Source organism: Cryptomeria japonica, chromosome 9 (assembly GCF_030272615.1).
Source record: "Cryptomeria japonica chromosome 9, Sugi_1.0, whole genome shotgun sequence".
In the NCBI taxonomy this organism is placed as follows: Eukaryota; Viridiplantae; Streptophyta; class Pinopsida; order Cupressales; family Cupressaceae; genus Cryptomeria; species Cryptomeria japonica.
Genome location: NC_081413.1, coordinates 518,883,510 through 518,910,262, shown reverse-complemented (window position 1 = coordinate 518,910,262; position 26,753 = coordinate 518,883,510). Strand labels below are relative to the sequence as shown.

The following is a 26,753-nucleotide window of genomic DNA, read 5'->3' as shown; positions in this document are numbered from 1 at the left end:
ACTTGGCGAATGGATGGAGAGATGAAAGTGAGCCCGCCTAGCACTCAATCCCCCAAAATGCAGATTCATGGTGCCTCAAGGGAAGTTGTTAGGACACATAGTGTGTAAGGCTGGACTCAAGACTGACCCGGACAAGGTTCAGGTGATAGTGGAAATGGAGGCACCGACAGATGTCACGGGAGTCAAATCCTTCCTAGGACACATAGGGTATTACAGGCTGTTTATCAAAAAATTTGCTCAAGTATCCTGCCCTCTGGACAAGCTGATGAGGAGAAGTGAACGGTACGCATGGGGGACGGCTTAGGAAGAAGCCTTCCAAGAATTGAAGTCACGGTTGGTAGGTGCGCCAATCTTGACATATCCGAATTGGGACAAAGAGTTCCATGTACACGTTGACGCATTGCCATAGGGGCCACACTGGCGTAGGTTGGCGATCACGGGCTAGATCACCCGGTATACTTCGCGAGCAGACTCCTGTCAAAGGCGGAAAAAAACTAGAGTACAACAGAGAGGGAAGCCTTAGGGATGGTGTACTCCGTCCAGAAGTTAAGACATTACTTACTGGCCACACCGTTCACATTCTATGTGGACCACCAAGCGTTAATGTACCTGGTGAATAAGCCAATCATTCAGGGTCGAATCAGCCGATGGTTGCTATTTGCTGCAGGAGTTTACATTCAACATTATTGTACGACCTAGGAAAAGCAATGTGATAGCCGACCAACTATCTAGAATCAAGTCAGGGGAACCGGCGGAAGGAGTAAATGAAGACTTCCCGGACGCCCACTTATTCCGCATTGCCGTTCTTCTTAGCTGGTACACAAGCATTGGAGAATATCTGTCGACATCACAATTCCCTAGAGAGATGCCACCAGGGGAGCGAAGGAAGCTCATACTAAGGAGTAAGACGTTTCAACTCATTAATGGCCTTTTGTATAAAATGGGACCTGACCAGGTCCTACGGAGATGTGTCCTGGAGGAAGAAATTCAAGGTGTTTTACGAGAAGCACATGAAGGCCTGGCAGGAGGGCAGATGGGGCCCGACACCACGGCCAGGAAAGTTCTATTGGCAGGGCTATGGTGGCCGACACTGCACAATGACGCCCGAGAGTGGGTGACGAGTTGTGACACGTGCCAACAGGTAGGGAGGCCGTTGAAGAGGGATTTTATGCCCCTCAACCTGTCCAATGCCCAGGAATTGTTTGAACGATGGGGGCTGGATTTCATTGGACCTTTGAAGGCAAGTCGAGCCCGACGGTGCAGATACATCGTGGTGGCCACAAAATACTTGACAAAGTGGGTCGAGGTACGGGCTCTGCTAGACAATTCGGCCATCAGTACGGCAAGGTTTATCTACGAGCAAATCATTACACGGTACGGGATTCCAATCCAATTGACGAGTGACCGGGGAGGACATTTTGTCAATCACATAATCCGGTTGCTCATGACGGAGTTCAAGATATTCCACTCCTTATCAAGCCCCTACTATCCTTGGGCGAATGGGCAAGCCGAGGCGACAAACAAAATAATCGTCTCTGTGATTTACAAGTCTTGCGGAGTGGAGAAGGAAGATTGGGAGGAACGCTTACCGTCGGTACTGTGGGCATACCGAACGACGTATAAGGTCACCATAGGACAGACCCCCTTCCAGTTAATGTTTGGGCAGGAAGCGGTGGTGCCAGTGGAATTCATGGTGCCGAGTCTTTGGATCGCCATTGACAACAGACTAGGCGACATGGAGAGTCTCCAAGAGCGGTTGTACGCCTTGAACAAATTGGATGAGCGACGAATGATGGCTTAGTGGGCGACAAAGACGACATAGCAGAGGCGGAAAACGTGGCACGACAAACACCTGCGAAGAATGCAGTTTACTCCCGGACAACTTGTGCTGAAGTTTAATGGACGCAATGAAATAAAGCCTAGCAAGTCCAAGGTAAAGTGGCTGGGTCCATTTAAGGTTCACGAAGTTGGCGCAAACAGAGCCATTAAACTGTGGACGCTCGATGACAAGGAAATACCCGATGCAGTCAACGGCTCGAAATTAAAGGTTTACCAGGAACGACCAGAACGCCCAGACCGTGAAAATTGAAAATTTTTGGAAAAAACAAAAAAACATTTTTGATATTTCTTTTACAAGCAATGTTTTTAATTTTGGCAAATATTAAAATGGGACTTAATTAGTGGAGACATGAAGGAAAATAAAGTGCAACATACATTGGAAATGGCGAAATAACAGTCTTAATTCCGTATGGACTGGGTCCAGTGAGAAGGAAATTTCCGTATGGAAATCATTGCCAGGTCGACGGAAAGCATTGCCAGGCCAACGGAATTACTAGTTTTAGTACGAAATTACTTGTTAGTACGGGATCGCTTGTTAGTACGGAACAATTCCGTACGAAGTTGTAGAAGGACACCGTACGGACTCGGGCATTTTCGTACGGAACAATTCCGTACGGTCACAAGCGCCAGGAAAGAGAAAAAGCCGTACAATTCCATACGGTCATTGGTGTCAAAAGAAGGCAAAAGGGCCGTACAATGGCAAATTAGTCGATCCGCAGGGAAAGAGAAAGGTTAGTACGGTTTTGAATTGACAGATGTTTTGATTACCAGGTGCATATTCCGTACACCATTTCATCCAACACTATACATGAGGAGCGAAATCGACCATAGTACATGAGCATAATCAGGGAAAGAAGTCGAAACATCCTGCAACCGTCCAAGAGCAAAATTTGCCACGCCGTACACACTAAGGCAGCCGTACAACCATACCGGAATTGGCGAAAAAGACAGTTAGGACACTGGGAACGGTTAGCATTTGAACCCCAGGAAACAAAATTCAGTTGATGGAGCAGGCAACTAGAAGGTTGAAGAAATTAGATTGGCGAAGGAGGCTATAGGAATCCCAGAGAGGACAACATGGAAAGGATTCAATGGGTGACCAACAAGATATGAGCTGGGGGAAGGCCGTGGTGCAGGATGCACGCACGCACAAAGTCACGCCAGACACTGTGACGTTTGAGGGACTAACTGACAGTACGTGCAGACAATGGTGGGAAACGACCCTAACCCCAGCCGACATTGAGGTCAAAGTAACCCTTGCCAAAGCACGCGTCCATGACGCAGTACAAATGCCCATCTTTTCTATTAAGGAATTTGAACCATGCTTGCGCACTATGATCAAAACCTATGATCCAGAGTTGCGTACGTCGTCATTGAAGTTTCAGCATACAGATATCATAGTTTCTTTCAATCCAGATGATTTTGAGAGGGTTTTTTGGCATCCCGGATAAAGGGAGAAAGATTGACAAAAATGCAACGAAGATGTCCCAAGAACGGAAAACGCAACTGTTAAAAGAAATGTGTCGAGATGACTTGACGACAACTGACTGGGCAAGGATTCTAGCACGACAGGGCAGAGGGTTAAAGAAAACATTCCTGAAACCTGGCATCTGGCAGTGCTTGCTCAATTTGATGCAGAGTCGATTAAGTGGCGCAAGTAGGGCGTCGGATGCAGTGGTACCTATGATTGATTGATGCAGGGCCTGAAGAAAGGTATGGTATATGATTGGGCGAGTTTGTTATCCGATAGAGCCCACGATTTCCTGATGCTGAAGCACAAAGTTTTTTACATGCCGTACCATGCCATCGGGTTGTTTTTGGACTCCGTACGAGTACAGGTACTAGCCAATCTGAGAGTGTGGCGACCACGAGACTGCATTGATTCCTTACAGCCAGCTATTTTCTATTGGATAGAGTTGGACGCACTCACGGCTGGTGGAGAGGGTTAGACCAGCAGGAAGAGAAGAAGGCAGGTCCCGGTGGTGGTGTCGGCCAACAACATCGATTCAGGCTAGGCAGAGAGTAGTGCAGACGAGAGTGTGGAGTTCGAGGAGACATCGAGGTGTTCTGGAGGGGACACTACTTTCCGATTCTCGAAGCTGGCCGAAGTAGAGGTGGAGACAGGGACCCTTGGTACGGAAGAGGGCGGTTGTGCAGTGTCTTTTGGCCAGGTACCACGTGGAACCCGCAGACTGCCAGCAGGGGGTGTGGCATGACCTCCAGGAGAGGGGGTTCGAGCAGGGCAGTTCTTATTCACACCAGCATTCCTGCACGTGGATGGGGAATTGACACCACTTTCCTCGTCTGGGGTGACGACGGGAGTCCTTCCTGGGGCAGCCATTCCAGCATTCGGGTTGATGCATCCTTGTCCTATAATGCAGACACCTGCAGTGACCACCACTCCTTGTATTCCAGTGCGCTCACCTGTCACAGAACAGGAAATAGGGACGAAAGGCATGGGGCAAGCAAAGGACAGTGGGGAAGCAGTGGAGGACACAGACACATGGTTGGACCGGTATGCTACCCCACCCATAGTTCCGGTAGGGCCACCACCTGCTACACCTCACTATCCTACATAGGCCGAGGTAGTCGATTTGGGGGAGCATCCTACACAGGTAGAGGTAGTCGAGTTGGTGGAGCATCCTACAGAGCTGGTTTTGCCCACTAGTGGCAAGGAGGAGATACCTTCACAGATGGGCCTTCAGGACAGAGGTGTAGGGAGGACCCAGCCTACTGCCATAGCACAATTTTTAGCTGAGATGGAAGGGGCAGTTCAACGGTTGGTAGCCTCCACAGTTGAGGAATCCATTGTTCAACCAGCCTTGGAGAGCCTACGTGATTTTGCTACTACGGGGGTAGGAGAGGCATTCCAGAGGTGCTTTGAGGCATGGGGATGGCCGACCATAGACCTACTTGAGATGAGAGTAGAGTGGTAGTGTCAGGTTGTGGCCGGAGAGAGTTGAGTGCAGACTTTGGTGAGACAGATTGAGCAGGTTGTGCGGGATGGCTATTACCGACTCCGGGAGGCTCAGATCCAGGCAGATAGAGCTGCGGAGCTGGCCGCTCGCATCCCATCGTTGGAGACGGAGTTGGCCTAGCAGCAAGCCCGAGCCAGTCGTGCAGAGGAGGTTCTAGACATGGTGAAGAGAGAATTGAGCTCTATGAGAGTAGCATTGGCGGCTGAGTCAGAGATGAGGACCATAGCAGAGACCCGCGTTACCAGCCTTGCGGTAGAGTTGGAGGTGAAGCAAAAGGAGCTCATGGAGGCTGCATTCAGGGTGAAGCGGTCACGGGAGCACTAGTTGGTGGCCGAGCGGGACCTTGCTTATCGAATTGATCAGGTGATGCGGTTGCGGGCGCAGTTGGCTTCGACATCAGCGACCCCTTCTTCTTCAAGGACGCCCTCTTGCCCTCCCCAATGATTTGTTGTTTTGGGTTTCAGTTTTGCTTGTACATCATTCCCATTTTGGTTGTCTGTCGTCTGGAGACGACATTTCTTTTTGGGGGGGATGATGTTGTCGGGTAATTAAGCATTAAGGTAAATTGTGTTAGCATCGACAGTTAACCTGTTGGTTGTTGGCAGTTGGCACTGGGTAACTGACCAGACTCCTTTATATTGTATCTGTTTCCAGTCTTTGGACATGCTATTGTAGTCGAACATATTGCTATCAATGTATGTACTGGCTTATTATGAATCAATAGAACACTTGTGAGTTCCATATATTCTGTGTACTTCTGTCATTTATGCAATGTCTTAACCTAACACCGTACGGGGAAAACATTCTTGGCATTTTGTTACTGCAAGTAAGACATATCATGTTTGATTTACACTTTTTGCTCAGGGAATCATGGTCCTTAGATGCATGGGTTTGTTTGTATACTTGACTTTGATTTCTTAACTTTTCATGCTACATTTAGTGAAACATTGAATAATTCGCTAATGTTTGCTATTAATCTATTTTTTCAGAGAGTTACTGACATGGCATTTTGTGGCGATCAAGTGGGCCTTTTAGCAAGGTGCATCTTTAGCCTATGGAAATGCATATAAAATTTTCAAAATTTCCACTCTCTTGCATGTTCTTTCTAATGAAGGTTTATTCATATTCGAATATGTTAAAGACGTAACATTTTTTTCCTCCTTATCTTTCTTCTTTCATTTAACCAGAAAAGAATGGTTTAGCAGATAGATGGTTGTTTCTCTTCTATATTTTACTTGTCCATTTGAATATATAACCAATCTGGGTTTCTTGACAGTGCAAGCTCAGATGGCTATGTTTTCATTTGGAGCATTACAGAAACGTCTGGAAAAGAAGGTGACCAAATAATGAGAGGGCAAATCTTGTTCTCTATACAATTCCTAGGCGAGTGGGAATCAGTTCACCCACTTGTTTGCTGGCGTAACCAGGTCTAAATTACAGCACTTATCAAAAGAAGTCTGTGACGAGGAACTGATGTGGGCTGTCTTAACTTTTTCATGCACAGTGGTACTGTTTCATATTGGGAATAGTTTGAGAGTCATCTATCACTTCCAATAAGGAATTTAGCTATTCTTATGCAGGATTTGGCAGTTGGCATCGACAAATATGTTCTAGCCTTAACAGCAGAGGAGCTGAAGAAGAATTTCATATCTTGTGGTTTTGCATTTGACAATCCCATGAGATGTCATGTGGGAAATCTTATGAGAGGCATTAAATTTGCTGGTGTGCATGACCTTGAAGTAACAGCTTTGGCAGTCATCTCCAGGTGCCCCACTTTGATTGCCTCTGCATCCAGAGATGGCACGGTATGTATTGGTCAAATTTAATGGTCAATGAAAAAAATCAAAATGAAAGTATTTTAGCACATTCTCACTTAGTTGGACAGAGAGATGAGTTGAGGGGATTTCTTTGCTGAAATTACTACATTGTTGATTTTTTTTTTCATTCTGACATGTAACAAATGCTTCACTTGATCTGTTCAGAGGCTACTCATCTAGATGGGAGATGCTAAGTAACTGTTTTCATAAGGCTATGACTAGATTCATGATCAATGGTTTAGTATTATTTTCTGCTCTTTCTTTGTTTCTTGACCTTGTCTTCTTCACTTGCATTTCTAAATTTTCAGGCCTAAAGCTCACCTTATGCTCAAGGTCCATGATTGTTTTCCTTACTTCCCCCATGCGCTGACATTTATATGCTCCCTAGCATTTGAAAGTAAACCTATTTGAAATTCCTAAAACATCTTTAAGCTGTATAATATCCTAGATGAGATAGCGACCACTGCTATTTTAGAACCATATTCCATATATTAGTGACTCAATGTATTGTCCTGACTTCAGAGAAGTAATAAGTTCAGATTTAAAGGGTATGTTTCTGTTGCATTTTATATTCCAGATATCTATGAAGCTTCTAGCATGTTTTACCTTGTCAAACTGATCCACCCAAGAACAATTAGAGGCATCAAAGACTATAAAGGGTCTAAAGGTTTTGCAAGCCATTTTAATTTGAACAGTAGGATGGTTCAATGCATTTATCAATTAGGTTAGTTTATTCTTACTGATTCTTTCTGAAACATCCTGGGCGAATCCAGCTTGAATCTGGTTTTGCTAAACTATTTGAACAATTTATTATAAAGTACATTTGAACTATAACATGGATCTACAATATAACCCTGCCTACTTTTTGATATCTGACAGACCATCAATGGTAGTTTATGGTATCTCTCATAAGAAATCTTTAGCTTAATTTTCATTTCCTGTGAAAATTTTTAAATTTCTCTCCATTAAAGAGTTTTGATGCATTCTGATCTGTATTTCTTAAATTCATCTTAGCTGATGTCTTGCTTTATAGTGATTCACTGGCAGAGCCGTTCATGGTTAATCCATCGTTGTTTTACATTGCCCTTTTGTTTAACAGGACAAACACATGCTTATGACATTGTTTTTCTTCACAGTTATGATTTGGCTTACATTGTTCTCATGAGTGAGCTTGGCCTTGGATTCAAATTTTCCTTTTATGTAGGCACTTTATAGTGTACACTTGTTGACCCCTCTTTTCACCATCCAAACTATAAATAGTTTTGAATCAATCTGTCTTCATATAAAATGCTTTTATAATTTTATTTCTCTGTTTTTCTCATATTTTATCATCTGTTTCTTTTGTTCTATTATATAGCAAGAGTGCAGTATGGTAAAGTTACTTGCACGTATCCTATGGCATACACACTCTTCTATGTATGAATGTTTTCATACTAGGATTAATGGCCTTTTTGATGTTTTTTAACTCAGGTCAGAATATGGAGAGATCAGGAACCTGTTCCAGTTACCAGATTTGCACCTTATGAAGGATTGCCTGTTGACTCGGTTTCATGTTTATCTCCATTTGAGAATGATCTGCATATGATCCTTACATCTGGGGTAATAATCTTTCTTTTGGTCAATGTCTCTTCAAAGAGGCAATTCACTTAGATTGCTTGTTCTGTTTTTCTGATTGCCACATAAATATGTGAATATAGCTGCAGGGAACTCTATCCATATTGAAGTGGTGATATGTCAAAATTGTTGAGGGCTAGTTCAGTGTGCTCAGGGTTCAAAATATTGTGCTTATTCTCATAGGTCTAGATTGTCATTTGGGAATCTGTGCTTGTATTTCATTTCATTTGCATTGCTTCTTAGAATTGAAAATTGTATGCCATTTTGGTTCAAGTCTTCCTTTGTGGAAAACATGCAGAAGACATGGTTCCGTTAAAATTACACATGATAAGTCTATATTTATTTTTTTCGTTACCAGTTAAGCCTACTTGTTAACATCAAACAATTATAGGATCTTGAAGCACGAAACAGTAGCCCTTATTTTGCAGCAATGCTTCTAATTGATATTGGGTATTTGTGTCATATGCTTAATGGATCAGTAAAAGCTTACATTACCATTTATTTTGATAAAAGGTGAAGTATATTTATATTGTAAAGAGAGCCTATGACAAAAAGTTCCCCTTTAAAACAAAATAAGGAGGGGACGAGTGTGGGAAGGTACCCCATTGTCATAAAAACAGGACTAAAGCGTATTTAACTTGGAACAAAGCTACAGCAGCAGCATAGATCTAAATTTCTAAAAAGATGTATTTCTGATTATGTTCATATTTGTTATGCACAAAATAGAAAACAACAGCAGCTGCATCAAAGAAAACTAAGCAGCAGGCTTCCCAGGGGTTAGTAGTGGCTAATTGAAAGATCCCCAACCCAATTCTAACCAAATCTGATCCAGACCAACTGTTTGTTTTGCTGATAAAGTCTTTGGCCAGCGTATGTTAAGTGGGGGTTTGACTGATTTATTTGTTTTGTTTGGGTTTTTGAGAGTTTTGGAATGATGTTTTGAATACTAAGTGAAAGAAATAGCCGATACAACATAGAATAATGCATAACACATTAAGAAGGCAATTAAGATAACTTTCTTTCACTTAAAAAGACCGATGTACATACCTTTAATTGAGCGTAAAAGTCTGATACAAATTTCCAGCAGATAGAATATAAGAAATCAGCTCTAATATTAGCTACAAATCCAAATACACTCTAGGGTTTGATACCCTTGTTTCCAAAATGGAGCGGCTGGCTGAGAATAAGCTGGAAATGAGTGGTGATCACCTCTAGAAGGTCTGCCCTGCAATTAATTGATGGAAACCTGCCCTCAAATTGATAAATCTGCACTAAAATCCCCAATGAAGGCTGCCAAATGCACATTGAAGCTAAATACTGATGTAACTTGTTACCAGGAGAGATGGGTTTTCATCCAAATCTCCAAATTCTTCCAGAAGTTTGCGTTCTTGGAAGCTCCAAGCTGCCAAAATCCTCAAGCTAGCTGCTGATCTGAAAATTGGAAGCATAAGAATGAATCCAATTGATAGACAAAATGCCTTTTTATCTATTTTGGGGTTACTATTTGGCCTTACAAATCATAAAATATCATTGAGGGTCTAATTCCTCATTGTGAACTTGGCCCCCTTTTAAAAACAACTTAAGTTACTAGGATGGGGGCACTTTTTACTATTCATCTTATGTTTCTCTGTTACTATTCACTTTTTACTATTCATATAAGTTCAACTTTAGTATTACAATTTTAACCATGGATTCTCATTCAACCCCATAACTCCAATCTGAAAGGCTCGAAAAGCTCCCTACTGAGTTCCACAACCCTCAGTTGGGTCCCCAAACCACACTACTGACCTACGGGACCCTAATAGTAGGCCAACCTCCGCTCAAGTCTAAGATGCCTAAGAAAGGGACATTACACTCATTGGCTTAAATGATTTGTTTGTCTTTGTTGTTGCATTTTGGTCAACTGCCCGCAATTGTGAGGCGGCAGGTCTTTGAGAGGGCTTAAAAAGAGTGAAATTACTATTCTTTGCTAACTTGCTGGTTGCCTGAAGTTTGATGACAAACTTTTTGGTCTTTATCGTATATAGTTTGCTATATAACATCATTGAGCTGACCCTTTTGCTTCACAGTGGTGAAGGTGTGCTCAATGGCCTTAGTTTTGTGCTACAAAACTTTGAAATTATGTGTAATATAACAAAGGCAATCAACTAACTTATCTTGGCGGTTTTGGAGCTGCTGGAGGCATTGAGATTGTTATTGAATACATTAGATTAGGATGCTCCTAGGATTACCTTGCATTTCATATTCCACCCTGTGTCTTTGATTTCATTTTTTGGGCTATCTCAAGAATGCTAGCATGGATGCTCTTCAAGACACAATGAAAGCTGGTTTCAATTTGTCCTTACGACGAGGGCTTGAGCCTTGAGGTGGCTTTCAAATTTGTGTTGGGAAGGCTTGAATTGGATCCCAAAGAGGACAACTCTTGGTTCATGTTGAAAGGTAGGTAATTAGTGACAAGGGTAATTCTTAACATTGCCATTAACCAATCATATATTGTTAGGCATAATGATGCCCTTATGGAAATCATAATCTCTATTACATAAAAATCTTTAATGTATGAGTGGATGGATTATTACTCTTCGACAATAAAGTGGATTTCATATAAAATCAATAAATAAATGAAATTATATGAATTTTAATATCCACAGGTGATGACTAGAAGTCAGCAATGGAATTTTAATGAATCTACAAGCAAAAGGAATGCTAGAGGCATGTTTGGTTCATCACCAATAAAATAGTAAATGGAAAGAAAACAAGAGGAATACCAATAGAACCTCAAATACAAGTAGCCATTATAAAGGTGCAAAAGACGAAAGAAGTGCTGGTCAGATCAAGTAAACAAGAAATATAAAATCACAAATTTACAACGCAATGCTTGCTTTTCATTCACTTTAGTAAAATTACACTCAACACTAGAATATATTATTGTTGTTTTAATTTATTTTCTAATCCTCTGTGCATTGCTTTCATTTTACAACTATTATACATTTTACTCATCAACTTGCTATTTCACCTTGTTTGTACCATAAGTATACTTAACTATATTTTTGCTTACTCATTATCTTGCTTATTCTGTGGCTTCTGTAATTTACCATCCTTTTTCCTTCAATTAATCCAACACTTATTGGCCTTTAATTCTTTCATCAGAAATTTGTCCGCCGTCATTTGGTTGAGTGGCATCTGCACCCTATTGATAACTTTCCACTAGACCTTCCACCCAACTATGTTGACCCCCCCACCAACTTAGCATCAATACCACTTATTCACGATGTGCGGACCGACTTGCTACTCGAAAGCCTCATCCTTTTTTGTCATTGATTTTAGCATGGTTTTTTTCGCCGCGGATTTGGAGATGGGAACGGGTAGGGGAAGGCCCTACTATTTCTATTTGCCATCCTTTGCATCTGGGGCGCAAGAGCTATATCCGGGAGCTTAGCTTTCAGATCGTGGTCGGCCCCTACTATTCTAAGCGTAGCGGATAATTTTAGGCCGACTTTTGCTCGGAAACAAGATATTAAAGAAAAACCGTTGAATCGAGAAATCGATGTGCTGGTTCCGAGGCGCCCTACTATTCTCTATGGTTCCATTCCCGGAATTCTAGGGCCCCGAGGGATGGGATAAGTCATAGATGGTGGGGGCACATGTGTGCACCCACCTCCCTCCCTGATGCCGACCGAGGGAGAGGGGGACGGATAGACCGCCTTGGCCGGAGACCGCCGCTTGCAGGTCCTCATTTGCCCCTCTGGGGCAAGGGTGGGTACTTTCTTGCCATAGAATTGGGCGGGCCGGGAGGATAAATAGAACTAGTCCTTCCACACCGGATGGATCGGTCGGAAAGAAAGCCCTCCAGGGGCAAGCACATCACTCTCTATCCACATTACTTCTATTTCAATAACCGTGTAATTTGCCCTACCTCGTATTATTTATGAGATAATTCGTTTCATACCCACTCTTGTGTTTTACATTTGTCCCTATTTAGTATTTATTGTTTTGCTATCTATTGGCTTAACCTTTTCTCATTCACATAATTATGTAGAGTCTGGCAAATCCCATTTCACTACACACTGCCAAGATTCCAGATTATGGGGATCCTGAAATGGGAATCCCCCACTCTCCCACAAGCTGAATTGTGTTGGGGCCTACTTTTGTTTAATTGTTTGAGCCTTAATGCAGTTTTTTTTTTCTAAACATGATATATTTGAACTTTCTTAAAATAGAATTATGTTTTCACCCAGAAAACTGGCAAGGTAGCAGACTCACAACAATGTAGACGATTATTTTTGAGCATATCCTACCTACACGTGAAACTGTAATCTGCGCCACACTGAAGATGTCAGGGAAATATAATATGCTATCTATCCCACAGGAATGATGTTTATGGAGTCAAGTGTGAAGACTTGAGGTTCCTTATTTGATTTTCTATCAGCTTGCAGACTAGCGGTGTATTCTTTCTAGGTGGTGCTAAGAAGATGGCTTCATCAATTAAGGGCAAAAAGTACTGAAACATGATCACCCATAAAAAGCAACAGTGCAGGATATAAATAAATGACTTTCAAATATGAACTTCCACATTTGTCAATGGCAATTTAAAACATTTTCTTACTGCATTTCTTGGATGTGCTGTTCTTGAATTAATTTTGTCTTAGTCCTCCATATATGACATAATTTATGATATATGCCTTCTCTGTAATCATTGTGATTTAACGAATTTTGGACATTTGCTGTTTTTCCTGATGAAGCCTTTTACATTTAGGAAGCTTCTGTTTTAAATGCACTTACATTGATTTGGATTTTATCTACAAGGTTAACATTCAGATTAGTAAGCAACACATTCAGAAGTTCTATGACCTCAAAATTTGTATTTTGAATGGATTGAAGAGTTTGAAGTTCATTATAGATGATTGGATTTTCAATTTCATTTCTCTTGCTGATGAATGTTATCTTAATTTATGTAACTCTTGGTAGTTAGACATGTTTCAATTTTAAAATTAGAGAGTAAAGTAAAGAGTACATTTGCAGAAGATTCTTTTCTTGTAGAAAAACTTATGTAAATGTTCTTTTTCCTGTTGTATGAATCCTTCCAAACAAAACTGGAATTTAATATTTTTAAGTCGTAATCAGAGCATCAGAATTCATTTTTCGAATTCAGTGTAAATGCTCTGAGGAATATTTCTATTTTCTTCTGATAACCAGCATACATAATCATGAGGTCAAGTAACATAAGAATCATGCTATTCAGCTTGTATCCTCGATATGAATTCTCTGTAAGCACATAAATTTGCAGTATGATGCATCGTCTTTTTCATTTTCTTTTTTTTTTCCTTTCCAGGGTCCAGAAAATCGAGAACTGAAGCTCTGGGTTCCTTTTGATTCTTCTTGTTTAGTTCCAGCGGAAGTAAATGGAAAATGGAAATGCATAGAAACAGTGGAGTTGAAAAATTCAACAGATAGAAGGCCATGCCAGTTGTATTTTAATAGGACATTAAGAGATTCTGAGGCAAGCTTACTTGTTGTGGGTGGTACACAAGATAGTTCAATATATGTGGTACATATAGAATTTGAGGCCCACTCTGCTTATATGGATTATTTATCCAAGTTCTGTGTGGAATTACCCATTTCCAACCTTACTGCAAGAAGTGATAGTTCAGGTGATGGGGAAGGGATTGTGGAGATATTTTGTGTGCATGAGGAATCTATACAGCTGTATACTTTGCACAGGTCTCAATGTGCTCCCCCAGCACATAATGGTGTACCAGACAGTTTATCACCATCAGGGTGCTATGGTCACCAACAGGAGCTAGACTTTTCAGACTCACTTGGTTTCTCGCCTGTAGAAAGTATTGATTATTGCACACTTAAAGTGGATGAGAAAGCAGAATCTTTATCACCAGTTTCAAGAGATATTAATTCTTTCTCAAGTCAATCCACAAGCTCAGGTTTTGGGAGTTGGATTGAAGTCCCTGGTTTATTTGATCACCTAAAGGATGTTGGAAGTGCTCAGACTACAGAATTTGTTTTGCAAGATCAAAATTCTGCATGCTTAAGCCAAATGAATACTATTGCAATGGCTTCACTTTCTCAGCAAAAGCCTGTTTTAGATCTGACGAGAAACACTTCTTTGAAGGGCATCAAATATTCTCCTGTTGATTCTCTTGGAAAGCTTCCTGAGACAGAGGCCGTGACCAACTTCGTAACATGCACTGTTCCAAGTGTACCTCTAGGCCATACAACTCATGAAATCCTGACTCCCAATGACAAACAGAATGCTAAAATACCTACATTTACAGATTTGAAAGGCTACAATCATGGATATCCATATGCTATTGATGCAGCATCATCGACAGTAGATAATACAAATCTTTTTATAAGGAATTCAGTTCATTCATCAGTTACAGACCAAACTATAACAGGCAATACGCATACAGTGTTATCATCTGACTTTAGTGATAAGAAGACTGTGGCTATGGAAACCCAGGAACTCCAGGAAATGGGACAAACGTCAGAGTTTAGCAACTGGAGGATGTCATCAGATATGTTATCTTTAGGGAATATTGAGCAAGTTGGAGAAGACATAGTGTGTTTGAAGCGTATTATGAACACAAGGGTAATTGAACTTCCAGAATGCTCTGACTGGAATTACATTCATGCCAGGTCCACTTCTACAAATATCTCTTTGCCTTGTGTTCTAGGAAAATATCCATATGATGGAAATACAGATCCAATTCACATACATGGGGGGAAAGCTGTAACTAGTGCTGCAGCAGGGGGAGGAAGTTCCTATTTTGGAGGACAGAGCAGAAGGCCAGTTAATTTCAATCATTTTAAAGAACTGGGTCTGAGAACAGCATTGGTGCAGGATTCGCTACACAATGTAAATTCTATTTAAATTTTTTGTTTAAAGAAAAGTAGAAGTCGTACCTAATGGTCTTATTCCATTAGCGAATCAGATCAGTTCTCATAATTTAGTGTTACTCTTCCATTTGTGTAGGATGGAAGACATATTCTATCTCCATAGAAAATAATTAGCAGGTTTTTCTTACTGATAATCTTTAAACTGCAGCTGGCCAACATGCATGCAGAATTTCAGAAGCATATTTCTGTTGCTGTGGAAGGTTCAATGAGTGAAGAGAGCAATCGACTTGAATCATGCATTACAAACCATCTTGAAAGATGTATTGAAGGATATGCTGATGAAAATTATTCGGAGTTTGAGGACACTAGCACAAGAGATTATGAGCACAATGTTATTGAGCATATGGCATCAACAATTTCCAAATATGACTTTTCTTCAGCAGTCTCTGAAAATATTAACACAGTTCTGGGGCCTGCAATTGCCAGATCAATTTTATCACATGCTAATATGATGGAAACAAATGTTCTGAGAAACTTGTCAAAGGTTAGTCTTGCTTCCGTAATTATTTCCTTTCATGTTGCTGCTTCCATTCTGTTGCTTACTTCCAATGCCTGAAATCTGCACTACTCTTTTAGTTGAGAAGGGTAAAAAGATGTAAATAGAAACACAAAATCATAACGAGTATGCAGTTGTTTTTTGTTCTTTTTCACTTGCTTGGTATTGACTCCTACCTACAGGAATCTGGTGTTATTTTCATTGTTTACTTGATTTCATACATAACTATTTAGTTTAATGGCATGTGATCCTCAGCTTGTAAATATTATGAAATACTAAAGTTTTTAATTTCTGCATTCATCAATTGCAATTTCCAATACAAGTTCTCGAGGAAGCTGAATTTCAGTAACTTATTTAGGTTTTGTATTTTGTAAAATTGCAGAGGCAAGAAATTATTGCTGAAAAACTAGAGAAGTCCTTTGTAACTGCTGCAGGCAAGCACATCATGGAGCATCTGCAGGATAATTTATGGTCTAAAACATTGCAGGTTTAGTAAGTGATGTCTCTTCCTCATGGAATATCAAAATGTTTTCTACCACATTTGCTGAAATTTTAAAGCAGGGTGATTTTCACCTTTTTCTGTATAAAGTATGCAAAACAATCCCAGGATGGATTGTCAAATGTTCAAACTTCACAAATAATGAAAAATTAGATTGTGAAATTACAAAAGATTTTGTAATTTTAAAATATTTTCAGCGCTGTTGTGTGATATTCTGTAGGACCCTCCTTGTGCTATTTGTCACCACAACAATTTCATTAAAATACTGGCTTGCTTTATCTTATACAAGTAACATAAAACTTTCAAAGTCCCATGCTAAATACTGAGTTTGATTTTGCTTCCTTCAAAGTAACATAAAACATTCAAAGAGCCCTATACCATTTATGTACATGGCTGCAGACATTCAAAGTCCCATGCTAAAAACTGAGTTTGATTTTGCTTCCTTCATTTCAAATGGGGTACACAAGAAGCTGGTGGAAATTAAGTTAAATGATAAAGCTGTAAATTTCAGATGGTAATCCCTACTATGCTACCTGCTACTGTATGGAGGAAGAGCGAAATAGGACAAGGCTCTCCAAATAAAAATGACTGATGAAAATGTTGAGTGTCTGCCAGAAAAGTGTTGGAGTTATGTGTGGGACAAGCATTGGCTAATTCAAATTATGTTATCTTTGAAAATCATTTTGTCAAAAAGGTTTTGGGCCATATGCAAAGAGAGATAGAAAGATTGCCTGGTGAGGTCTTGAACCTTTTAAGACCAAAAGAAAGGACTCCTGAATGAGTATGCACAGCTGGGGAGATTGTTATTTCCATACCAATACTACTGCTATCAGAGTTTTTGGGTGCCCTGTGGCCCCACATGTATAGCCAAAATTTTACTTTTACTTTTTCAACTTAATAACAAAAGCACATTACTTAATCCCAAAGCATATTCATTTCATATAAACATTCACATGAAATTTAACTACCATGTAACACAAGTAGAACACAAGATATATACATGGAAACCCTTACGGGAGAAAACCATGGTAAAATAGCTTCCTTATATATAGAAAACTTATTTTACAAATTTGTAGGTATCAACCCACTAGAGACATCAACCCCTCATTCTATATGTGAGAACCTTTCCCACTAGAGGCACCAACCCCTCATTCAATTTGTGAGTTCTTTACCCACTAGAGGCACCAACCCCTCATTCAAATTTCCACCTTTTAAGGGATGTTGGATGATCCTATTCTTCACAAGTTTGCTATGGCTCACTTCTTCAAACTGTCATAATCTCCTTCTCAAATATGCCATAACTTGGTCATAAATCTGCCACAAAAATGGTCACAATCTTCACTTCAAAATTTGCTATGAAAATGGCAATAAGACTGCCACAAAACTGATCTCAATCTCTCATGAAACTCATTATAAATCTGCTATAGAGTGTTCAAAAACTTAACTTGAAAACCTGCTACAATCTTCTCATTAAATCAGCAAATGATTTCTCTTAACAAATCTGATGTATTCTCTTTGCAACATACAACTCTCTATCACATTCATTATATCATTACTTTCCTCTTTCCATGTTTTATTCACCAAATCTGCTTATACACTTCTATTACTCATACATTCTTCTTTGCACCAAATCAATGCTGGTGTATAATAATATTCTTCTTTATTTCACTCACTCACACTACACAACCTCACCCTTTTTTTTATTTCAATCTTTATTTATATCTTCTCTTTTTAAGAGTCATACTTGTTGATGAGGGAAAATATGCTTAATCTTTCGGTCAATAGAGAATAGAATGCTAAGTATCCTATTCTCTCTTGAATAAGGAAATCCCTAATGCTGTTCTGACTTATCAAAGGGGATAATGTCGAGGTTCCAACTGTGAGGTCTTGACTGCTCAGGATAACTCGACGGTGATGTGTTTTGTTAGTAAATAAATAACAAAAGGTATAGGGTTAGGAATCCTAAGGACAATGATAGTAATAGTTGGTGCTGCAGGTAGACAGACTTAAAATAAACTAATTCCTGCTTAGCTAGAGATATACTCACAACTCCACAGGAATAGTGGAAGCTCCTAGAAAATAAAAGATTTTCAAACTATGGATATTCATTCTGACACCCAATTTTGGCCCAGCTTGAGACAAACACCTACAGTTGAACTAAGAACAGTATTGGGTTCAGACTAACCATACACAAAGACCTACAATTAGCAAGCCCCCAATGGTAGGAACCTGAAATCAAATCAGATACCCTCACACTTCACCATTAAAATCACCGAATTCTAATTAACCAGATGAAGAGAAACCATGCAAACAAACTAGGACAAACAACAAAACACTATGCTTCAATGTTCCATTTATTTGTTCTAACTGCCATTACAACAATTTATTTCTAGCAGTCCTATTCTACTTCTACTCCTAATCTATTGGCTGTCTAAAATTTCTAACTATCTAACCTTTTACAAAGAGAGAGGCATTGGCCTTTTATAGGTCATTTTGGATCAAAGGCCAGGATTGAAACCATCCAGTGGCTGTGATTTGCCTTCTAGAACCCTGACAACTTTAACGCATACCTAGTAATTCTCATAGCTTCCCAACTGTCTCTTTTCAACCACTTTAGCTACTTGCAACTATTCTCAATCAATTTTGCTAGAAGACGAGACTTCATTGGGCTCAACGTAAATCAGGTAGCCGAGAAATAACTGACTTGTGCCCCCTTTTTGCTTTGAGTTACATTAATGGGGCCCACAGGTAGTTATTTTACAATGAAGTAGTTCTGCTTTTACAAACAAATTGTTTTTCTGTTTCCAGCTGTTCACTTTTGATTTTGCATGTCCTGTAGCATTTTGAGTGTTTCGCTGTCTTTCAACTTGTTGCCGGTGGTGGTATCTTTTATCTGGTCGAATGGCACGTCATTTGCTAGCTTTGTTCTGTGATCACACTCTTAGTCTTTTACGTTGGACCTCACCAACAAATTTCATGGATCTCGCTATCTGAGCTATTTGACGAGGTAATCATTCACTCTTTGTAATGTCCCTACTAATTAGAGATTACTGTCCTGCAAAATAGATTGTTAGAATACAACAACATATATATATAAAACTAATTTAACTTGCAATCTAACTTTAAAATACTTAATTACATAATCACAATTCTCATCTAATAAAAAGGATACGAATGCCATACGAAGATATGTCCTTAGGCGGCCGTGAGGCTTGCCTTCTTGGAACCCATCTTGGTTCCAAGCCCTCCAAGAAGTCGAGGGTGAATTCAACTCCTGTCTTGAATGTAATTTCTTACATCCAAGCTCTCCAGGAAATCGAAGGTTAATTCGATTCCTGTATTGGGTGTAATTTCTTACATCCAAGCCCTCTAGGAAATCGAAGGTTAATTTGATTCCTGTCTTGGGTGTAATTTCTTACACCCAAACCATCCAAGGAGGACCCTATGTTCATTCCTTGCCTTGGGTGATGCACCTCATCACCCAAGTCCTCAGAGGGGACCGGCCAGATCCGTCTCTTCTTAGTTGAACTTAGTCAACCAAGTCATACATATGCATATAGATCCTCAGTATATATACTGCCCTAGGGATTATCATAATCCCTCCCTTAGACTAAGGGAGTTTCCCCTCCTATAGCCTCCATCATGTAATCACATTTATAATACATTTTTGCATTTAATTACTATTTTCCATTCCACAATCCGCATTTACATGTATTTCCTAACATATATTCATAAAAATGTTCATTAACCAATATTCACATTTATTTCTTAACATATATTCTTACTATTCATTGATATGTATTTATTACTTATGTTCATACATATTTATTAACATCTAAAAATCATTCATTACATATGTATTAAACTGTTCATTACTACATTCCTTAACATATGTATTAAGCTGTCCATTACTATACTAACATATGTATTAAAGTATTTATTTTATATTCATTAACATATGTATTAAAATATTCATTAATATATATATTAAAATATTCATTATTAATATTCATTAATATATATATATATATATATTAGAATATTCATTATTAATATTCATTAATATATATATTGAAATATTTATTATCAATATTCATTAATATATATATTAAAATATTTATTAAGTATATTCATTTACATATACATTTGTGACATCCCTTACCTATTTATTAATTTACCAAATATTAATACATTTGCTAATTACCTTTTTGTATACATCACTAATACCATTCACTAATACCACTACTGCCTAAAAAACATAAGTTGGTAGTATAATTTTGCCTATAAAGGCAGACAGATCTGACATGGGTCAGATTTGGTCTGCCATTATATTAAGTATGACTGTCGTACTTATTGTAGTTTATATTAATATTACCATTAAAGTCTGCATAAACATTATCAGGCTTCATATATAAGTATACGTATTAAGCCATCCTCATGCATACCACCGATAACAAGAATTGTTGCTGCCTATGGCTTGCCTGATAGTTCCGATTTTCCTCCCCTATCTGGCCCCCACCTCCTCCACATTGCACGTTCTTTATATACTTTTTATATGTCCATTGAATAGGATCACATCTTCTCATGACAACGGTTATGACTTTTTATAATTCCCTTTCCTTACGTAATAGTCTTAATCTCTTAGTATGATCGAAAATAATTAACTAATAACCATATTTTTATTAGCACCGTTTGAAGTCACTTTGCATGTGAAATGACCCCCGATTGATAAATCATTAAATTGTTATTTGTAAATAATAAATAAGAAATAAATAATAATTAGTATTATAAATAAAAAATAATATATTATTGGTCATAAATTATTATTTGTAAATAATAAATAAGTAATGCATAATAATTATCGTAAATAATAAATAATAAACCATTAGTCATAAATTATTATTTGGAAATATTAAAATATAAATTAAGTTATATAGTTAAATAATAAAAGTAGCGATTAGAATGAGACATTAATAAATAAAGAAACAAATCGAATTATTAAATGAATAGGAGTATAAACAAATAAAAGGTTATGCGTAAAATGAATTAAATCGAACATAGCAAAACCAAGAGTCACGATCGCAGAGGAAGCATCTCAGTAAAATGATTAGAATGAGACATTAATAAATAAAGAAACAAATCGAATTATTAAATGAATAGGAGTATAAACAAATAAAAGGTTATGCGTAAAATGAATTAAATCGAACATAGCAAAACCAAGAGCCACGCCCAGGAGTCACGATCGCAGAGGAAGCATCTCACGATGCCTATGAATACTGCATCGATGATACATGAAGTGGAGGAAAGGAGGGACGGACAGGGTGAAGGACTAATAGCAGGGGTGCGTCAAACACCTGTGAATAAGGAGACGCGAATATATGCTCGGATGCGTATGGCCTGTAGCTCCCTTGTACAGGCAAACGATAGCTACGTTAGAAGCAGAGTCGCGGAAGGAGAGGAGCGCACCCAGCACATCCAGGCTTCGCCACCAGCAAGCAATCTATTGTAGAGATACACTCAGAATTAAAACAGAGGAAATAGAGATTGCTACAAAGACAATTTACAAGAGCTAGGGATCATTGAGGCATTTCAGAACAGAGTTGAATGCCCCAGATTCCAAGAGGAATCCAGAGAGAGAGATTCATAGGGGATCTCTTAGAGACAATATATATATCGTAGAGATTAACCATATGCATATGTTAGAGCTAGAGAGGCTTGAGCAGGGGTGGGATCTCTGCCAAGCTTTTAGATGCATTAATGATTTCACTCATTAATAGAGATCCCAAAAATAAAGACTTTAGGAGGACGACATCCTGGATTGTTTCCTAACTGAGAAATGTTTCTCAATAGAGGGTTGGGTCAACCCAGGTAAGGTCCAACTAAGTATTGTATCCTTTTATAGATAACACTAAATCAATTTAACATTAATTGTTAGATATGTAGAATAACGTATCGCATTCTTTTGTGTTTAATTGCACAAATAAATATATATGTTTAATTACCTTTCATATTGTTTGTATACTAACGTTTTGTTTGCAGGACTTGGAAGCCAAATAATCCAATCCCCAACTGAGAACGTTACAGCATGGTACATGGTATTTGACTATTCCATATCTCTTAAGGACAAATACTCATGCCTATCAGATATCGTTTCACCTACTGGATATAGATCGCCGACTATCGACCCTCCATCCATTACAATAACCTCCGTCTTTAGCCCATACATAATACTTAGGAATATAACTTTATCGTTCTTCCTTTCCCGATATCCATCTTTCTTTGATTGTCGCCAGCTATGACTCTTTAATAGTAGATTACACAATACGGTTAGAGCATGATGAGTTGTAATTATCGATGATGATATGGCTACTGGTGTTTAGAAGTGGTCGGTGACTTTGACCACCAATTGTAATTTTTAATGATATGGAGCCAAATGTATGTTCATAATAATCGATTGATCATACCCAAAGTTGAACACCAACCCATGCCCCTCTACCCCTTACGGGTTCACTGTTATTTAATCGAGTAATATAGCTAAATTATATATTTATTATTTTAGATATATAAATCATGTTTACATTTAAGAATAAATAAATTATGTTTATATAATTTATTTTGATAAGAATATTATTAATAATAAATATTAATAATAATGTTTAATAAATTCCAAATAGAAATTTGTTGTTATTATAATATTAATTAATAATAATAATTACTTCATTAGGATGCATATAACGATCAAGGAGGGGACATGACACTCTTTTGCAGACGATCCCCTTCTTATATTTGCGAGGAAACCAATTTCCATTATCATTTGTTCATGTTAAAAAGATTTATCAATATCCTCCTGTGAAAATGAAAGTTTGTAATAATCAACATTACTAATCTTTAAAAACATGAACGTTGACGCTTCAAGATCACCCCCTGATGCCTTGTTGAAAATATTTTTAGTGTTTTTATCGGCTCTATCAAAGAAAGAAACAAATGATTTTAACTCTAAAAGACGCCAAACTGTAATTCTTTCGTCGTTTTGTACTTTGACTTTTAAAACACCATATTCCTTTCAGTATTTTGTTCGGTGTTTTGAAAGGGGGGGGGGGGGGGAGCACGATATCTCTTTGCCATCTTTCGCTTTGCTTAATAATAATAATAAAAAAAACCGAACTTTTCATTACCTTTACGCTTTGATCATCATCACTTTTGAAAGACGAGATAGCAAAACCGCTAAAGAAAGTTTGAACTTTATATTCTTTTAATTTTTTAAAACCTTTGATTTATGGAAGCATTTGAAATGCCTTTCAGTATTTGCCTCAGGCTTTTCATCGGGCTTATACAAGACCTTGAAATGAACGCTATTTGCCTTGTAAAAAAATGCGGGCTCGAGTTTTATTTGTTTTGAAAAACATTCAACACTCGGAAGTTTTTTTTTGGTGCCTTATCGTTTGAAGAGAGTTCAAACTTGATTCTTTTTTCGCCTTTTAACACTAAGCAGTCAGTATTTTTCTCGGCACTGACAAGGGGTGGGGATCAAAAGCAAAACGATTTCATTTTGCCTTCCTAAGCGATTCAAAACACGAAAATTTTACCGGGGCTATTCTTAGCATTTGCAGAGTCAATAAAAAAAACGATTCACCAGAAGGCTCGAACTTTACCTTTCGATTTGCTTTTCTCATTATATTGGCATATGTTCGGGGTTCTTATCAGGCCTAGCAAGGAGCGATAGAACACAAAAACCATTTCATTTAAATGAAATATCCGAACTAAATTCGAATCTATGTTTGCTATTTCTCGGGATTTTTATCGGCTTCAGCAACGCATGGGAAGGCCACAAAAAGGGTTTGACTTCATCCTACAGAGCTTTCTCCCTCTCTCTCTTATGCGGAGCAGGATACAGTCAAGGGGGTCCTCATTAGAAAAGAGGGGATGTGTGTGCATCGCACAACAGTACCCTCTTAGAGGAAAGAGACATGTCTTGTTGTTTCATTAATTGCTGCTTTTCATCCTTTACAAATCTCACCCTTCCATGCTAAATCACTCACTTTTGTTAATGCTTTATTTTATTGATTAAATCACACTACTTAATAATGAATTGTAACTTGCACCCATTCATTTATGAATAGCTGTTATATATCTTAATGAATTGTGGCATTCTTCAATGAAAATAATAATTAACAAACATGATGCTTGTTTATTAACTCGCACCTCTTGAGAATCATTACATTAGGGATAACAATTAAATCTTTCTTCATTAACAAATCTTTTTTGCATATTGTTTTATTGCTGCATATTGATTGGTGTCTTGTCCTATCACCACTTCTCATCACTGCTATATTACTAACTCTATATTAATTTTTTTGCCACATTAACATTAGTCAGTTTCCATTTTCCAAATCTCTGCATTTACACCAGTGTTAGAACTTTTGGATTTATCTCCATCTAAGATTTCATTCAAACACCAGCACTCTGTACATATTGCTGGATATCGAGAATTCAGTCTTCTTTGCTCTTGTTCTATTCAGTGACAGATAATTATACTTTATTTAAATACTTCGACTTCTTCAAACGCCACTTTAATAAAATAATCCAAATCCAATCAAATTTGGTTAGTCGCTGTGTCTATATACATTGGTTTTTTTGCGGATGTCGAAAGGTGATCGACTCATTATGTTATGAAGTTGGCCTTGATACTAGTCAGCCAATAGATTATATATGTTGCAAACCATATTAAATTATTGTGCACGTGAAGTCGACTTTCATCTCTTGAATAAATACACCTCTTAAAAAAACTCCACCTTTGTATATAGTCGGTTGTCATATGTTTTGTTATTGCTGTTCTTTCAAGGTTATTACTTCCTTCATTATCTTAAACGTGGTTCTCTCACTATCATTTAAGCACTCCTCTAATACCATCTGCAAGATGATATATCTAATGCTTCTGCTTCTTGATTCATTTTCTATTGCCCAGTCATCTTTTGATTGCTGTTATGGCTCACACAAGGATTTGGGTGATGATTGTTTATATATACTTTATTGCCATATTCCAATATGATCATCTTCTTCATTTCTCCATGATTCCATATAATTGGATGAACTCTTCATATCTGCTATATATTTTCACCAAATAATTTAACTTTCACTCTCAGTCCAATTTCTTTGACATCAATGATAATAACCTCATTCAGTTGCTTTCACACCAATGGCAATATTTCCATTTGGATTGTGTATTAAGCTCTTTGATATAAATGACAGCTATCCAATTCCTTAACAACTAATGGCATTCTCACCTTTGACATCAATGACAAGATTCTAACAAAAGGTTCAAAGGGGTGAACAACACATAAAGAGGGAAAGTCCTAGTTACAAAGGGGCATTTTTAAAATTGAAAACCCCGCTGCCAAAATAAATAAAATGATTGAAAATGTTGAAAGGTTAGCTAGCAAAGGTCTTGTGGTTGAGAGTAGGCCAACCTATCAACCACGCTTTGCACCTCAAATATACAGATCAAAGGGAAAGGAAAATAAAACTGTAGATGTTTAGCATGCACTGCCACAAAGCCCTCGTACAAGTACAACATCCTCAGCGCAACCACCAAAAAGAAGAGTTGAACAACCTCATTTGGTTGCTATTCAATGGCTAAGGGATAAGCAGAGTCAAGAGACATTTGGAGAAAGCACATTGCCTAAGGAGTCAAAAGTTAACCAATCAATGCCATCACCTCCAAGAGTAGATACTGCACGGTTCATCAAAGCATAATGGGCATGATTAAGGAGGTAGGCAGGGATGACACCGATGATATTAGGGACCTGGCTTGCTCACAATTTCTTTAAGATGACAATTTTGTTAAAACACAAGAATTCAAAGATTTTGTGATGAGAATAAGAAGAGATGAATATGTGGCAAGATTGGAGAAAAAAAAGATGGGAGTGGATCCTTCTAGATATGTTGAAGTTTTTGCCTAAGTCCTAAAAGAAATCAATTTTGATCCTAGGAATATTATCCTTGAAGAAGGTAGAAAATTGGTCAAAGAAAGTGGATTGCTTCTTCTCCTAGAATGGGATATTGCTTCTACCCTTACATTAGACACAATAAGAAAGCAAAATGATGAAGTATTCTCCTCAGATGAGGAAGTAAGAGAGCATTGTTATGGTTTGGCTATATCCCTAAATGGGAGACCCTGCCGATTTGGGCAATGGCCCCAAATACAAATAAGCCACGTGGTAGAAGTTACTTAGGAAATCAAAGGGAGCTTGATAGTGAGAGATTGTCAAACACAATAGACCCTTAAGAAGCATCATTGGTATTAAAGTAATCATGTAATGTTTCTATAATGGTCATTCGGTTAGTTAGTTTAGGATATTTCCATCGTTTTCCATTAAATAAGGTCTTGATTCTAGCAAGGCAGCGTAGCAAAGGGGTGTGGAAGTAGAGAGGGGACCTAGTGTGTTGCTGGCGAGAAGATAGAGGACACGAAGCTCCACTAAATAGGGTCTCGGTTCCAGCAGAGAAGGGACCCAGCATGGTGATCTCGGTTCCAACAAAGAAGGGACCCAGCTCCACCGAATAGGATCTCTTTCAACTCTCAAAGTGTTTGTCGGGCT

General features: G+C 38.5%; 1 protein-coding gene across 9 annotated transcripts in view; it reads left to right on the top strand.

Moving 5' to 3' along the window:
• LOC131066905 (varicose-related protein) overlaps positions 1 to 26,753 on the top strand; it is a 146,858-nt gene that overhangs the window by 61,169 nt on the left and 58,936 nt on the right. For 6 of the 9 annotated variants that reach the window (XM_058001799.2, XM_058001797.2, XM_058001794.2 and 3 more), the window contains 7 exons: positions 5,807 to 5,856; positions 6,094 to 6,244; positions 6,398 to 6,622; positions 8,105 to 8,233; positions 13,578 to 15,119; positions 15,309 to 15,644; positions 16,039 to 16,143. In XM_058001799.2, coding sequence (XP_057857782.2) covers positions 5,807 to 5,856; positions 6,094 to 6,244; positions 6,398 to 6,622; positions 8,105 to 8,233; positions 13,578 to 15,119; positions 15,309 to 15,644; positions 16,039 to 16,143 — 2,538 coding nt within the window. Of the gene's footprint in view, positions 1 to 5,806; positions 5,857 to 6,093; positions 6,293 to 6,397; positions 6,623 to 8,104; positions 8,234 to 13,577; positions 15,120 to 15,308; positions 15,645 to 16,038; positions 16,144 to 26,753 lie in introns of those variants that run through there. The other 3 variants (XM_058001802.2, XM_058001804.2, XM_058001801.2) reach the window with 3 other exon arrangements.